The 13,816-nt window shown below is 49.9% G+C and overlaps 6 protein-coding genes across 6 annotated transcripts; 2 read left to right on the top strand and 4 right to left on the bottom strand.

Annotated features, from left to right (window-relative positions):
- Positions 1 to 114: 114 nt before the first annotated feature.
- Positions 115 to 981, bottom strand: L3040_008579 (uncharacterized protein; the record flags this gene model as incomplete). The annotated part of the gene is made up of 1 exon (XM_007296101.2): positions 115 to 981. One exon carries the CDS (start codon positions 979 to 981, stop codon positions 115 to 117), a length of 867 nt encoding a protein of 288 aa, XP_007296163.2.
- Positions 982 to 1,360: 379 nt separating this feature from the next.
- Positions 1,361 to 2,195, top strand: L3040_008578 (uncharacterized protein; the record flags this gene model as incomplete). The annotated part of the gene is made up of 2 exons (XM_007296102.2): positions 1,361 to 1,713; positions 1,811 to 2,195. 2 exons carry the CDS (start codon positions 1,361 to 1,363, stop codon positions 2,193 to 2,195), a joined length of 738 nt encoding a protein of 245 aa, XP_007296164.2.
- Positions 2,196 to 2,279: 84 nt separating this feature from the next.
- L3040_008577 (uncharacterized protein) lies at positions 2,280 to 5,268 on the bottom strand (the record flags this gene model as incomplete). The annotated part of the gene is made up of 9 exons (XM_066157116.1): positions 2,280 to 2,860; positions 2,925 to 3,391; positions 3,441 to 3,715; positions 3,759 to 3,982; positions 4,030 to 4,400; positions 4,449 to 4,576; positions 4,635 to 4,926; positions 4,978 to 5,022; positions 5,069 to 5,268. The coding sequence occupies 9 exons, from the start codon at positions 5,266 to 5,268 to the stop codon at positions 2,280 to 2,282; spliced, it is 2,583 nt and encodes an 860-aa protein (XP_066010382.1).
- Positions 5,269 to 5,921: 653 nt separating this feature from the next.
- On the bottom strand, positions 5,922 to 6,458 carry L3040_008576 (uncharacterized protein; the record flags this gene model as incomplete). Its single annotated transcript, XM_007296104.2, has 3 exons — positions 5,922 to 6,088; positions 6,144 to 6,194; positions 6,260 to 6,458. 3 exons carry the CDS (start codon positions 6,456 to 6,458, stop codon positions 5,922 to 5,924), a joined length of 417 nt encoding a protein of 138 aa, XP_007296166.2.
- A 475-nt stretch (positions 6,459 to 6,933) lies between these two features.
- On the top strand, positions 6,934 to 8,917 carry L3040_008575 (uncharacterized protein; the record flags this gene model as incomplete). Its single annotated transcript, XM_007296105.2, has 7 exons — positions 6,934 to 7,090; positions 7,173 to 7,409; positions 7,467 to 7,535; positions 7,585 to 7,898; positions 8,020 to 8,125; positions 8,175 to 8,400; positions 8,452 to 8,917. 7 exons carry the CDS (start codon positions 6,934 to 6,936, stop codon positions 8,915 to 8,917), a joined length of 1,575 nt encoding a protein of 524 aa, XP_007296167.2.
- A 2,347-nt stretch (positions 8,918 to 11,264) lies between these two features.
- On the bottom strand, positions 11,265 to 13,813 carry L3040_008574 (uncharacterized protein; the record flags this gene model as incomplete). Its single annotated transcript, XM_007296106.2, has 4 exons — positions 11,265 to 12,156; positions 12,204 to 13,183; positions 13,240 to 13,306; positions 13,359 to 13,813. 4 exons carry the CDS (start codon positions 13,811 to 13,813, stop codon positions 11,265 to 11,267), a joined length of 2,394 nt encoding a protein of 797 aa, XP_007296168.1.
- Between the last annotated feature and the right edge of the window lie 3 nt (positions 13,814 to 13,816).

Raw genomic sequence — 13,816 nt, 5'->3', positions numbered from 1 at the left:
CCGACCATGCTGACCAACCAGAGGCGTTGAAGCGCTCATGCTACCCCAGTATGCAACCGAAAGCAAACAAAAGAGATGCTGACCATCGTACCTCATGTCTTCATATCGTGACTTTTAGAACGTCCTCTTCTTGTCAAACTCCTCCGCACCATATCCACCTACCCCAGCAGGCATGTACGCCGTACCCTCGCTCCCCTTTCCCTGATTCCTCGGCCCTCTCTCGCTCAAATCGTTCTTCAGCCACCCCAAAACCAACTCCCCCAACCTTGAATTTCCAGAGCTCGTACCCCTCCCATCCAACTCAAAGGTCTCAATACCCCCCCACTCCTTCACCCTGCCCAGACTCATATGCACCAGATGCGTCGGCCACTCCGCCAAATTATCCAAAATATGCGTCGCATACACAATCGTGCACTTCCGCGTCTCCGTCTCCTTCTTCAAGAACGCCAGAAAGTTGCTCCGGCTCAGCAGATCCAAATCGACTGTAATCTCATCCAGCAGCAGGATCCGCCACGGCCTAATCAGCCCCATCGCCAGCTGAACCCTCCTCCGCTCGCCATCCGACACGGCATGCATGCGCCAATCTAAATCGATATCCAGCACTTGCACCAGCTCATCCTTCCGGTCGAGGTAGTGGTCCCCGCCGACGCTCTTCAGCAATTCCTTCACGCCAATGTCGGTGCGCACGATGGGGTTGAGCACCCATTCCAGACCGAGGTAGGTGACGCCTTCGAGGCCGTCTTTGAAGGGGTCGAGACCACCGACTGAGATGGTGCCTGAGGGCGCGAGACGCTTCCCAGAGAGGAGACGCAAGAGGGTAGTTTTGCCGGCGCCGTTGGCGCCGATGAGGAGAGTTCGGGAGGAGGGGGGGAGCGCGAGCGTGAGGTTGTGGAGTCCGAGGGAGCGGTCGGGGAAGGTGTAGGAGAGGTCTGTTACTTTTATTGACGGGGCGCCAGTTTGATCGATCGGGGGAGCTGCCATTTGGGTGGTGGGATAGATGTTGTGAAGCGAGGGAGAGGGGAGGAAGAGTGAGTTTGATGTTGATGTTGACGTTAAGATTGTAATGGGGTGCGAGAACAAAGGGAAGTTTTGTTCGATGACGCATCAGTACTAAACCTTATCTTATCTTAACACCGATCTTAGTTTTCAGATACGCGTTTAAACATTAGCATCACGTTTTTTTCTACAGAAAGACCCCAAACTCGCTTCTTTCCCGGCGCAATCAAAGCTCGCTAAGTACTACTTACCATAATCTGAACCAGGTCATCATAATTATCACTTCTGGAATCAAAACACTCCCAAATAGGTTCTTACTGTCACATAAACGCACCATCACCAGTACCCATAAACCCAAGTCGTAATGACAGCGCCCAAGAACCCCAAACCGGGCCCACAACAACAACCCTCCTCCCACCCTCCCACCTCGGCCACGCCCCTCCAAGAACTCACCTCCATCTCGCAGCTCCTGCACCTCACGCACCACCGCAACAAAAACCAGCACCGCCTCGCGAAGTGGTACAAGCCGTTCTCGCAGCTGCGGCGGCAGGTGGGGCGACTGCTCCCGGAGCTTGAGGCGCTCGAGGTGGCGGAGAGATTCTCCGGCTCGGGAAAGGAGAACGGGGAGGCTGAGGGCAAGTATGTGAGGGCAGCGCGGGAACGGGTCGAACGGAGGGTGCGCTTCCTCGAAGAGTGGATCGTGGAGAAGTGTTATTTGTGAGTCTACTCACCTGCCTCGTCTACCGATTATCTCCTGTTGTTGTTTTATATGAATTCTTTGGGGGTGCGCGAGTAATGAGTGGGTGGGTGATAGGGCCTTCTCGAACGTTATTGCGGACCAGCGATATGCTGTTCTGGGCTTATTCCTCATGGCGACGCTAGCGAGGATGCAGGCTGTTGTGGAGCAGTGGTCCGTTGGAGTGGGCGGTGATAGAGAGGGACAGGAACGAGGAAAGCAAAAGGAAGGTCAGATTGAGAGGGCTTTGGAGAGTGCGCCTGGAGATGAGTATGACCTTGGAGAAGTTGTCACGAGGGAATCAGTCATGGAGGAAGCCGAAGCAGAGGCTGCATCGGAACCGAAAAAAAAGAGGAGAGTCGCACACGAGATTGTTCTGTCGAATCCTTCCAAGCCGAAGAAGCAAAAGAAGAAAAAGAAGGGAGGCGATGCGTTTGATGACATGTTTGCCGGTCTGCTTTGAGCTTGAGCGTTCTCTATAATACCCATCTGCCAATCCAAAGCTTCCCGAAGTCCAGGCATCGTACCACACCTGTCCACTGGTCTACTAATACAAAGTACCCAACCAGTACAGAAAACTGCCCAGCCCAACATTAACTCCCAGGTGCTGACCCAGGCTCCACGCCATACTGTACAAATACTTGGGCGAGAATACTGTCCAGATGAACAAGTGCGTTCGCAGGATCGTGCAAGCAGCCATTACGAATACCAAACTCGATGTTACAAATACCGTCATTAAGCTCAAATGTTGCTCTAATACACTCCTCTCTTCGCTCTTCACCGTCTCCCTGTACTTCAGAAGCATAATAGTAGTAGCGGAGACCCAAAAAATCGGACCGGTCCAATTGCTAGCGAACGTGAGGATGCCAACGGCAACAACATTGTACCCGCTAACGCCGTTGTAAGCGCTGGATAGATCAACGGAGGAAATAGCGTTCGAGCCCCCGAAGGCGAAGAAAGAGGAGTATTGTAGGAGGAGTGAGGAGGTAGTGATTTCGTAAAGGTTGAGATCGAGGTTGGAGAGAAGGGAGAATTGGAGGGAGGAGAGGAGGAGTAGGGGGATGTTGGTTGCGCGAGATTGCGTGGTGAGGAAGAGGGTTAGGAGGTTGTGGATTGTGTGAATTGTTGCTGTTTCCCTTTGTCAGAGGAGGAAGATTTTATGAAGAGGGTCGAAAGAGAGGGACAGAATTACGGTTTGGACGCCTCGTATCGCTGAATCCAGAGATCATGGTGTAGACGAGTGCGATGAAGATGAATATGAATGCTATCCTGGCTCTTCCAATTAGAGATACACCGGCCCCTGCTTCGCTGTCAGTCATTGATTTGGCGACGCCTGCCATGAGTTCGGGTGAGTCCTCATGTGTGAAAGCTAGCTTGAATGTTAGGGCCGCGGTAACTATGGCTGTTGATATTGCTGCTGCTGCCATCTGTGGGAAGCGAGGGAATCCTCGAGCAAGGGACTGAAGGATCCATAGGTAGGTCAGTGCGACGAACATCCATAGAGTCAGACGGTGTGCGGAGAAGAAGTTTCGAGCAATATCTGGTTCGCCGGCCCATTTCTGACCAGTTTGGTTCCAGCGACGAGAGAGCCTTGCAATGACGAGTATCAGGATTGAGGTCAGGTTTAGGAACAGTGTGTTGCGGTTATGTTTGCGAGTGCTGCGGGAGCATGAGATTGGTCTAGTTGTTGGTTATGTATGATGCTTACCTCTTCATCCAAAGCAGGACAAGCCATGCTGCTGTGGCCCAGTACCAAAAGTGTTGCTCTTCTTCAACATAGCTGCTGGCAAACATCATGATGCCGTATAGCAGAGAGATTAGAAGTATCGGAACAGATTCCTTGAAAGACCAAGCCAGAATCGCGTTGGCTGCAACTGTGCTAAAAACGAAAGCTAATGTAGAAACGGCTTGCCCAGTTGCAAGTTTTCGAACATCGTAATTACTAGCAGTGCTGCTCATTATGTCTTGTGCTTGTTTAAGCCACTATACCATGTTAGATATGTCTGAAGTAGATGGAGCTACATGCCTTGGTGGTATGTCGGAGCCATTCGTCGATATTCTGATTCTCCGGTCCAGGCTTCGGTTGGGTCTTTGTCAAAATCTTCCATTGGCATGCGAGCTCATCAATATTGCTAGACATTTCCTTGCAGTCTTTGGAAGGTTCGACATATTCAAATGAAGGGAATGCTGCGGTAACGACACCCAGAATCTGTTTAGCATTTCTCAATAGAATCTGAACTCGATCAACATCTGCTCTCCTTAGTATGTTTCCAAGAGGAGGGAATAGGAGGCAATACTGTTTGGCCAAAATGGCAAGAGCTCTGGGATGATGGCTCCAAGATTATTTCGAGGCGCTGGGAAACCAAGCAAAGCACCCAATGTTGGGGCTATGTCCGATTGCTCAACTGTAGAGTAGTACTGGAAGTCTTCTTCGAAAGCTGCTGGTGTCCCATGATCCGAACTAATGGTCTTCAGCTTCGGAGCGATGAATACAAGAGCAGGCGAAGTTTCTCCTGGGGCTGAGCCACCGTGGTTACCAGCATCATTCATACCGTGATCACCGGCAAGCACTAGCAGTGTTGATTGTAGATGCTTCTTGTTTTGCATGGCTCCATAGATTAATCTCACGATGCCATCCATTTCATGTTGCTTCGGGATCATATTGGGGCTGGCTTCCATTAGTAGGACGGAGTGAAATTCGATTAGAGAAATTTACCCCCGAGGCCCAGTCTTGTGGCCGATGTGATCAAGTCCCAGATAATGCAACACCATGGTACTCCAATCGTCATTCCTCAGCTCCTCCGGAATGTGTCTCGTAACATTACTATCCACTTCTGTAAAGTCCTGGTAGAAAGATATATTCAGCGGGTGTGCTATGTACAACCACATTGTCTGGACTGACCGAAACAAAAAAACTTGATGTCCCATCCGCGCGATCGAATGTATCGGGGAATAGCTTCAGCCAGGTATCGTCTCCGTACATGATCATTTTGCCAGTTCCCTTTGCCTTCATCTGTGCCAGCCATGTGTCTTGTGTTGCAAGTGTAGACGAGGTATCTGATTCTGCGAAATTGAGGATTAGGTCGAGGAAAGATGGCGTAGATCCTGTAGTGATAGCCTTGATTCTGGGCATGGTAATGGTAGGAGATGTGGCATGGGCAGTGAATGGAATCGCTTCGCCATTAGAAATGAGACTGTCATAAGTAAGATGCTTGCTTGCAATTATGTAAAAACAGAAGACACACCTTTGAGTGAAAGAGAAGCCAGAATTATTCGAATATACAAAGTCACTACATAATTTAGTCAGTCTGCCTCGCATCATTTTGGAATTCCTACCTTCGCAGTGCATCCACAACCATGAATATCAGCTTGTCGAAAGGAGCTTCTGGCGGACTCCCATACTCCAATGTCTCGTATTGGGCCAATCCAGGAAGAAATGGCTTGTAAGGAAAGAATCCACTGGCGAAGATCAATATCGCAACTGGGATGAGGATATTTGCGGCCAAGAGGGACGGCATCGAGAGCCGGGAAGCCATTTTTGCTGGGTGAATCCAGCTCGTCGCCTAGGTTAGCAGCCTTGAGAAATAGATATGAAAGCAATTGAAGTTGCTATGGCCATTGCTCTAACTAGTACTTCCAGGTATCCGAGTTGGAGAGATGAACATTGAAGTTGCGCCTCGGGACAATCGGGCTTTCACTTTGGCGAACGCGCCTCCCGATAAGGCGTGTTATCGGAGGGGCCAAGGAAAAAAAGTTCGAGTAACGGAGTAGAGCCTGAAGGAAGAGAAGAGAATTTTGATCGACATTTGATAGACTGGGAGATAGTTCCACGATCCTGCTTTTCGGGGCTCTGATATAGTGGAATAAACTTGGGTCAAATTCATGGTGGTGCCCAGCAGTAAAGCGCTATCATAGCCAGATTTCAGTTGCTGTAAACGAGCATAGAAATCGATATGTATGATCTTTGGAAAGTAGATCGGCGTAGCAAATGTACAGATGTCGAAGACACTTTACAGATAGATATAATGTAGTTGCCAGATGTGTATCATTCTCCTCTAAAAGCCCAGCCAAATACGCCTACTATTTTGTTCATTCGTAGACGATGTAAGAGACACCAGAACTCCCCACCATGCTCGAGTACGCCATGCCGCAATAAAAACCAGTGACATCGATCCCTAGGATATCCTTCCTACTTCTTGTTGCTCTTGGGTTTAGGCTTCCGGACTTTACTGCGCTCGTTGTACTTGGGAAAGACTATTGCAGACTTGTTCTTGCTGACCTTACGCCTCTGGATCGTTCCTTTGCCTGACTTTGAGAAGTCCTTCGGCTTGGTAGAGTCTGCGTCGACCTCCATTTCTGCGTCGCAGAATCATCAGCTCGGTGTAGGAGGGGAGTTTTCGAGGGAGCTTACTATCTGTGGTCTTGGTGTCTGCTGTCGGCGTCATCTTGTCTGCTACAGCAACTGGACACTGAATTAGTAGTCGCATTTCAAGGGAGCTGGAACTGAGATGAGAATGTTTTCCGTACCGGCGTCAGCTCCTACTTCCATCTCCACGTCCTTCTCTGCGATCTTCTTCTCTGCGGGCTTGGGCTTGGGCTTCGCGACCAATTCGAGGAGTTTCGCGGACAGTCGAGCGGTGCGGTCAGTCTCTACAGGACCGAAAACCCTGCTCTTCAGCTTGGCATTGTTTGCCTTGATCGTCGATGCTCTTGCTCCTTTGGCCATTTTCGTCTTCTCTTTCTCTCTATTTCTTTCTCTTTCTCTTGCCTCTTTTTTTTTTCTTTTTTTTTCTAAAAAAAAAAAGAGGCTGTGGGAATCGTGGTCGGAGAGAGGGTTGATTTGATAATTGGCCTCCAGTCATACTTGAGCCCAAGACAATTTTTATCCTAGTGCGGCGGCGGCCGCTAGCTTGCAAAGCACAGGCGAGGCGAGGGGACGAGATGACCTCCTTCGAGAGGTGAGGCTACAATGCATGATGTTTTCTCTTCCAAGAAAATTCACCACTTAGCATGCGATCCTAATTGTGATTGTACGAAATCGATTGATTAGGAGACAAAGATCTCGAACGGCCCCCAATCTCACTTCCACCCTCACTCATCCGCACCCTCACTATTACCATCAACAACACCAACGGCACACGAGCAAGCATCCATCTCCATGCCTTCGCTGCTGTGGCACGCGCGTTCGACCTAGAAGAAGCATGGCCTCCATGGGGGGTGGTAGCCTCGACCCTGAACCCCTCATCAGACAAGTGAGACTTGGTGGCTATGTCAACAGACTCCTCCAGAGCATCTGCGGTGTTGAAGGCATCAGTAAAGTTGGTGTCAAAGCCGAACTACAAAACCGCATCATTCAACGTATGAACCAGCCCTCCAGCCCTTAAATTCGTTCCTCGGGACTCTGTGCGACGCAAATCATACTGACCGGTCAACTCTCTAGAAATAAATCTGCACGCAAAGAATAACGACAGACCCAGATTCCAACGGCTTAAAGACGCCATCGATAGTCCTCACCGGATAGATTCCCACAACAACATCGCAGCGAGCGCCTCCTCTTCCCCAATGCCACCACCGAATCCATATTTGAACCCACCGCAACCGCCGGTGGCCTTCGCATACAACTTGGCCAATATGGCACCTGGAGCGGCAAGTGTCTTTCGACCGACTGGTAACCCGAGTAAGATGACATGACGGTTGAGCTTCTTGTCCCGAGTAGCTTCTGACAGTCTGCCAGGAGTCGAATTTAAGCCAAGTCCTTACTACCAAATCCAAGATCAGATCGGTAACCCCTCACCTTGCGAAGGTCAGTCTACGCTCCTCTATATACGTCCTCCATGACTAAATTTTTCCAGTGATGACGCATCACAGAAATACTGTGAAGATCAACATCCGCGTACAAGACAACCCAATTCTTTCCCGTGTTGGTCGTGGCGAAGATAACCTTAGGGTGATGGTGTTCTGCGCTGGTGACGTGCAAGGCCGCCAAGACATCGCATTCCCTCACCAATCCGAGATCAAGGTCAACGGAGGCGAAGTCAAGGCCAACCTAAGGGGTCTCAAGAATAAGCCAGGCTCTACCAGACCAGTTGATATCACCAAGGACCTTCGTCTCAACATCAATGCATACAACAACTCTGTTGAGATGACTTATGCCTTGACAAGCAAGGTTGGTCGGAGCCCTCCTCAAGTCAGCTGCCTCGATCCCACACTCTCTTACCCTATCTTCCCCCAGCTGCAACTCCCTCTGCGTCACTGCGATACACCTTCAATGCTAACTTCATCTCCAGAAATTCTATTTAATCGTCTATGTCGTCAAGGCTGTCCCTGTCACGGACTTGGTCAAGAAATTGGAGAATGGCAGGAGAATTACCGAAAAATCAGTTCTTGAAGATAGTATGTTTTCTCGTGCTAGATCATCACGGCATACTTACCCAATTCATAGTGCGTAACAAGGCTCGCGACACAGATATTGTCACGACTGCTTCTGTTCTCTCGCTCAAATGCCCCCTCTCAACCTTGAGGATCGATCTGCCCTGCCGATCGATATCCTGCCGCCACAACCAGTGTTTTGATGCCACATCCTACCTCCAACTGCAGGAGCAAGGTCCCACTTGGCTTTGTCCAATCTGCAACAACTCTGCGCCGTTTGACAGCTTAGCTGTCGACGAGTAAGTAGTGCATTATTATCCACGACCCTAAATTTTACTGACGACTCAAAGATATGTTAAAGACATCTTGAAGAACACGTCGAGATCTACCGATCAGGTCATAATACAACCAGATGGAAAGTGGGAACTCAACGACAAGAAAACGGAAAATACAAAACAGCCGAGACGGCCAAATGGTGTTGCGAGCGACTCTGATGACGACCTTGTCGAGATCACGAAGGAGGGTGGTTCCGTGAAGATCAGTACCCCTCAGCTCAGCAAAATGGCAAATGGTGTCCTTTCTCAAGTATCTCGCGAGCTGTCGAGTGCAAGAGAGTCGGTCGGCTCCACGAGCAGCAAAAGACCCATCTCAGCCGTCATAGATCTAACATCCAGTGGGGATGAGGATGACGAGCCAATTTCCAGGCAGGCAAAACGCCAGTTTAACGCAAACGGCTATGGAGCACCGCCAACAAGTGTACCTGCCTACCGTCCTGCACCACCACCAGGCGCTACCTACCCCCCACCACATATTTGATGAACCTTTTCTTTTTCCGATTCCGAGTCTCTTCACTGTAAGATCGGTATTCTATGATTCCCAGGGGCTATATCGGTTTTTCGGGCGTTGCAGGACGGGTGGAGGGCATGGGACGGAGTAATTGAAGGGATGTTTTGGTGGTTGCCAGCAAGCGGGTGCTATTCAATATCGAGTGGTTCAGTGGGCTTCCTAGGCTGTTGGGCCTCATTTTTTTCGCAGGTGGCCAACGTGCTTTGCCTAAAGGAACAATCATGATCTTGCTGGGGTCCTGTTCGTTTCTTCATAGGCCATTTATCTAGAAATAATCATTCTACCTACCGAAGAAGAATCCGAGGTCAGTGTCTCAAGTTGACGATTTTCCAGAATCGTATAAGTACAGCTGACCGCGTGAGTATTGGAAGGGACGCACATCTGTTCTTGAGTATGTGACACAACATCCTGTTGGTACGCTAACACACAAGGGTGGCTAAGGTAAGTGCGTATTCATCCGTGCATATGTTCTCACTTCCGTCCTTCATGTTCTCTTAAATCGTCTTCGCGTTGCCGTCTCTCGATCGCACGAACGAACCATTACAAAGTAGGCGCGGGAAAGGCCATCGGTACGATGCTTCGTGAACTTCCCGAAGCCGACTCACTCGGTCATTTACGTTCCAGATCCCGATATTGTGCCATCTTCCACCACCAGAGCTCGCCGGGCCCGGGACCCATCGCCGTTCGCAAAGGCATGGAACGTGGAGTCCAAAAAGTGGCACATCTGACTACTCTCCACGATCAAGACTATGGAGCGTGGAATCCATGCTCTGCTCAGCTTGTCTCAATTCGTTTTACAAATATTCTGAATGTTGAGATTTTGGTCTTACCGATGGCCGGCCTTGCTACTGCCACCGTTATCATTGCTATTTTTTTTTTCCTTTGCGGGGTATTGATAATATGGGCGCTATGGAAGCACTGGGACTAGTTATTGGTACTGGGACAGGTACCTTCTATCTATCGTCCGAGATCATGAAAGTGATAGGGTCGTCTCGGTCACGTAGCGTTCGGCGGGGGACTTGCTATCGGCGGTTGATTTCTCCGCTACTTTCTCCTTCGAGGATGCGTTCAAGGCATCCAACTCGCGGGAAGCTCTCCTTGCCGTTTCGAGGTGGCCGTCACCTTTTGGGCCATACCAGATTCGAGATTCTAAATTACAGTTTCGGCCGGCTTATCAAGTTCGAAGTTTTGATATATATATAATCTATACGCTAGCGTTTGAATCAAAGCCAAAAAAAAAAACCCTCAACAAAAAACCTCTTTCTTTTAAACAACAGCGAATAAAATTAAAATCGCAGAATCGGCGCTACCATCATCATCGACATAATGGTTTACTATCCTCGTCTAGTGGCCAGAAGCGAATAGACAACATTATAGTATATTCTTGATTGGAACGTGCAATATAGCTAGTCTCTTTTCCTTCCCACGACAAAGTGGTACCGGTACTGTACTCGCTAAGCAAGCCCCCCTAAATAAGTACTTAGGCGAACATATCCAAGGCTCCCTCTTTTCCCCATCCCCCTCAACGAAGCCCAACGAGGCCCCCAAAAACACGAATCACGAATCACGAATCACGAATGAATGTACCACTCAATCAATACCTTCCACTACCTCGACCCCCCGGGCGAGAGCTCCCCGCAATACCCAGGTGGATAAATCCAAGAGAAAACGCGGGCGCGAGAACGAGGAACCGTTTCTGGTTATGTGTGTAGGGTCGTTCGTTCAGAGTCGGTGTCTGAGCGATATAGACGTGCTGTAGACGTACTGTAGACGGACGCACGGCAGGAGGATAGAAGATGCCGATAGCCGACGGTGTATGGTATATAGATTGCTACGCTAATAATTAGTGGTTTGCACCGACTGACCTGGTGGTTACATTAAGGACTTTCGCAGCAGGAGTGAGTGCCCTCTTTACAATTTAATTTTTTTCCCTTTTTTTGTCTGGGTGTCTTTGGAAAGGAGAGAGTAGAGGCTCCTTGCTTCTGGATTGAGTTGAGCCACCTATTGTGCTTTAAAAACGAGATGACACAGACATGTAGAAAAGCACAAGCCCTTCAACGCAGACTAATTATACAGGCAGTCCTGGGGATACTGGTATCATTCTATTTCATAAACTATCTAGCACCTTTTCTCATTCACATCATCGTCTCGCTCAAAAGAAGTCAGTCAAGCTGTACACGCCTCGCCGCCTCCAAATCCCAAATGCTTAGCCTCCTCTTTTGCTCCAAAAACACCATCGCATGCATGCACCCTCCAATCCGTACTTTACAAATAGCGTAGTGCCACACCAAAGATGCAAACGCTCCCAGCCTCTCCTCTAATGATACCCATTCGCCTTGGGCCCCGCAGAAGCAGTCCCCTGCGGACTTCTTCCATTAGAAACATCCGACAGCGCAGCGTGCTCTGCTTCTTCCGCTGCGTCAATTTCTTCCGGGCTGCTGAGCAGACCGTCCATGAAACTGATGTAGTCATACTGCGGCATGCCTCGGTCCTCTTGCAAATCGGGACCTTTGTGCAAAGGAACGATTTGCGTCAACTTCTCAATGACCTCGTCGGGCACGAGACTGTGTCTCAGATCCATTTCCGTGACGTAGGGTTTCCCGTCCGCAACCTCGCGGAAGCTCTGGAAGACTTGCTCGGCTGTGTTCTGGTCCTCGGTCACGTCAACCATGAAGCGGATGAACTGCTCAAAGGTAACGTAGTCACATCCATTGGAGGTCTCGAGGAAATAATCGTGCATTTCATCCTCGCTGAACACGAGGCCGAGGGACGCCAGAGCGGCGCTGAATTCGAGTTCTTGAAGACTGTTTGTGACATCTCGGTCGAAATGTCGGAACACGCTTTCGAATTCTTCCAATTGGATAGGCGTAAGGTTAGTCATGTTTCGTGCCACGACCTGGTTGTCCAGGAAAGCAAGCTTCTTCGAGACAGAGCTTTTGACCAGGCTGAGTTCGTAACATAATTCGTCGTAGGTGTAGGTCGTAAAGTCGTTTTCTTCAATGTTCGCTTCCTCACACTTTCGATCCACCTCTTCGATTTTTTTGAGGTATTGGTTCATAGGCGACAGACTCTCGTTGAGTCGCTGGACATGCTTCAGCTGGTCTTCTACATCGCCCTCGAGCCCTGATATGGCCATTTGCATAGTGTTCAAAGCGAGGGCAAAATCGTTGGCCTTGTCCGCAAAAGATTTTCGAAGCGCATTTTTGATACTGTGGTCTGTTAGCATGATCATGTGTCAGGTGTTTGATTTTCTTACTCTCTGATGGTCTCGTTTATCAATTGACCCCTGGACATTTCTGATCTCATCAACTTCGCCCATTCGTCATCCAAAACACTCAGTCGCAGTTCCGCTGGTGGCTCGTACGGCCGCAGCCGGTAGGTGCTCATCTTTGTTTTGATATTCCCGAGGAGAGCAGCCAAGTCACTCTTCTCCGCCACCCACTCCCTTTTCTTTCCCCGCTTGTATGCACTGAACTCCGTAGATTGCGTTTTGGCGTCCGTATACGTGCCCTCGAATTTGGACTCCTGCCATCTCAGCCCTTGCTCGTGGATCTGCTTCAGCAACTCCCTCATCCTCCGTTCAAAAGCACTCTGCATCTCCCATGCACCCTGCATGTTGTTCACAAATTTTTCTACTCTCCGCCCGGCATTCTCGACTTTCTCCATCTGCGAGAAAGCATGAAACCAGTAGGCAATGTATGTCATCAAACTACGCTCATCGGGCTTGGCGACATCGCATACATCCTCCACATCCAACAGGTCCGGGATACCGATTTCGGCCTTTGCAATATCAAAAGCCATTTGCATGTTTCCCCGGTGGTCGTTCTTGTCTAAAGCGTCGTAGTCGATCAGATCCGGCCGGTGGATATCCAGCAGAGCACAGAAAGCCAAACCATCATTCCAACTGTCCGTGAAGTTCCGCACGTCGACCTCGTCGTAGCAGGCCGTCTTCCTTTGACACCAGAGAAGCAGACCCTCTTTCGCAGTCATACCCTCCTCGTTAATATCCGAAATCGTGAAACGCAGAATCAAGGTCCAGATGAGACCTAGAATGATCTTGCGGTTGCCGTCAACCACATCTTCTGCCCCGATATTCGTCATCTGTATGCCTCGGGATTTTATGAAGTCCAGGGATAGATTGGCATTTTCAAATCGTTGCACGCGGAGTTTGGGCTTTGCTGCATACCGGCCCAGGGATTCGTTCGAGAGGCATTCGAGGAGGTGGATGAGGATGACCTGTAGCTGGATCAGCACAGTCCAAAGCCCATATACCGCAGACAGGGGCGTCCTACGCCATCACTGAGATCCTTCACGAGATCCACTACTGCCAGGTCTCTCGGTTCGATTTTGGTGTTGAGCCTATTTCCTCTGTTACCGCAAATCCCAGTGCTGCTCCCGCCTCCGGACCTACCATTTCGTAAAGGTCTTCTGCTGGACCGTAATCCATTGCTGCTGCTCCGCGAATGCCATCTTCACAAGCGGATTCTCATGCGGCGGTTCAATGAGCTTCAATCCGTGATCTGCCGGGAGACTGAGTGTCTGCTTGCTGAACGAGCGGCCCTTCTTCCGTAGCACTAACTCGCCCTCCTCCGAGGTTGTCACCGAAGAAGCGCTGCGTTGGAGGCGAGTGGTAAACTGCTTGGATCTGTTTGCCTCTTTTTCTTTTTGTTGAGAGGAGCGATCGCGACGGGCTTTGGTACTCGGGGGTGGTGATGGTGGAAAGGAGGAGTTGAGGCTGTTGTTTACTCGCTGCTCCGGGGTTGCGGGACAATCTGTGCTGGTCGGGCAACAAGCATCTCCATAGCCATCTCCCCTGTCGGCTGGGGGCGTGATCGCTCCTCCACGAGCCCCTGAATATGCATCCATCGT

Source organism: Drepanopeziza brunnea, assembly GCF_022702325.1.
Source record: "Drepanopeziza brunnea f. sp. 'multigermtubi' strain 214-2 chromosome Unknown ctg16, whole genome shotgun sequence".
NCBI classification, from domain to species: Eukaryota; Fungi; Ascomycota; class Leotiomycetes; order Helotiales; family Drepanopezizaceae; genus Drepanopeziza; species Drepanopeziza brunnea.
The sequence above is the reverse complement of the archived record's forward strand: the minus strand, read 5'-3'. Positions and strand labels throughout refer to the sequence as shown.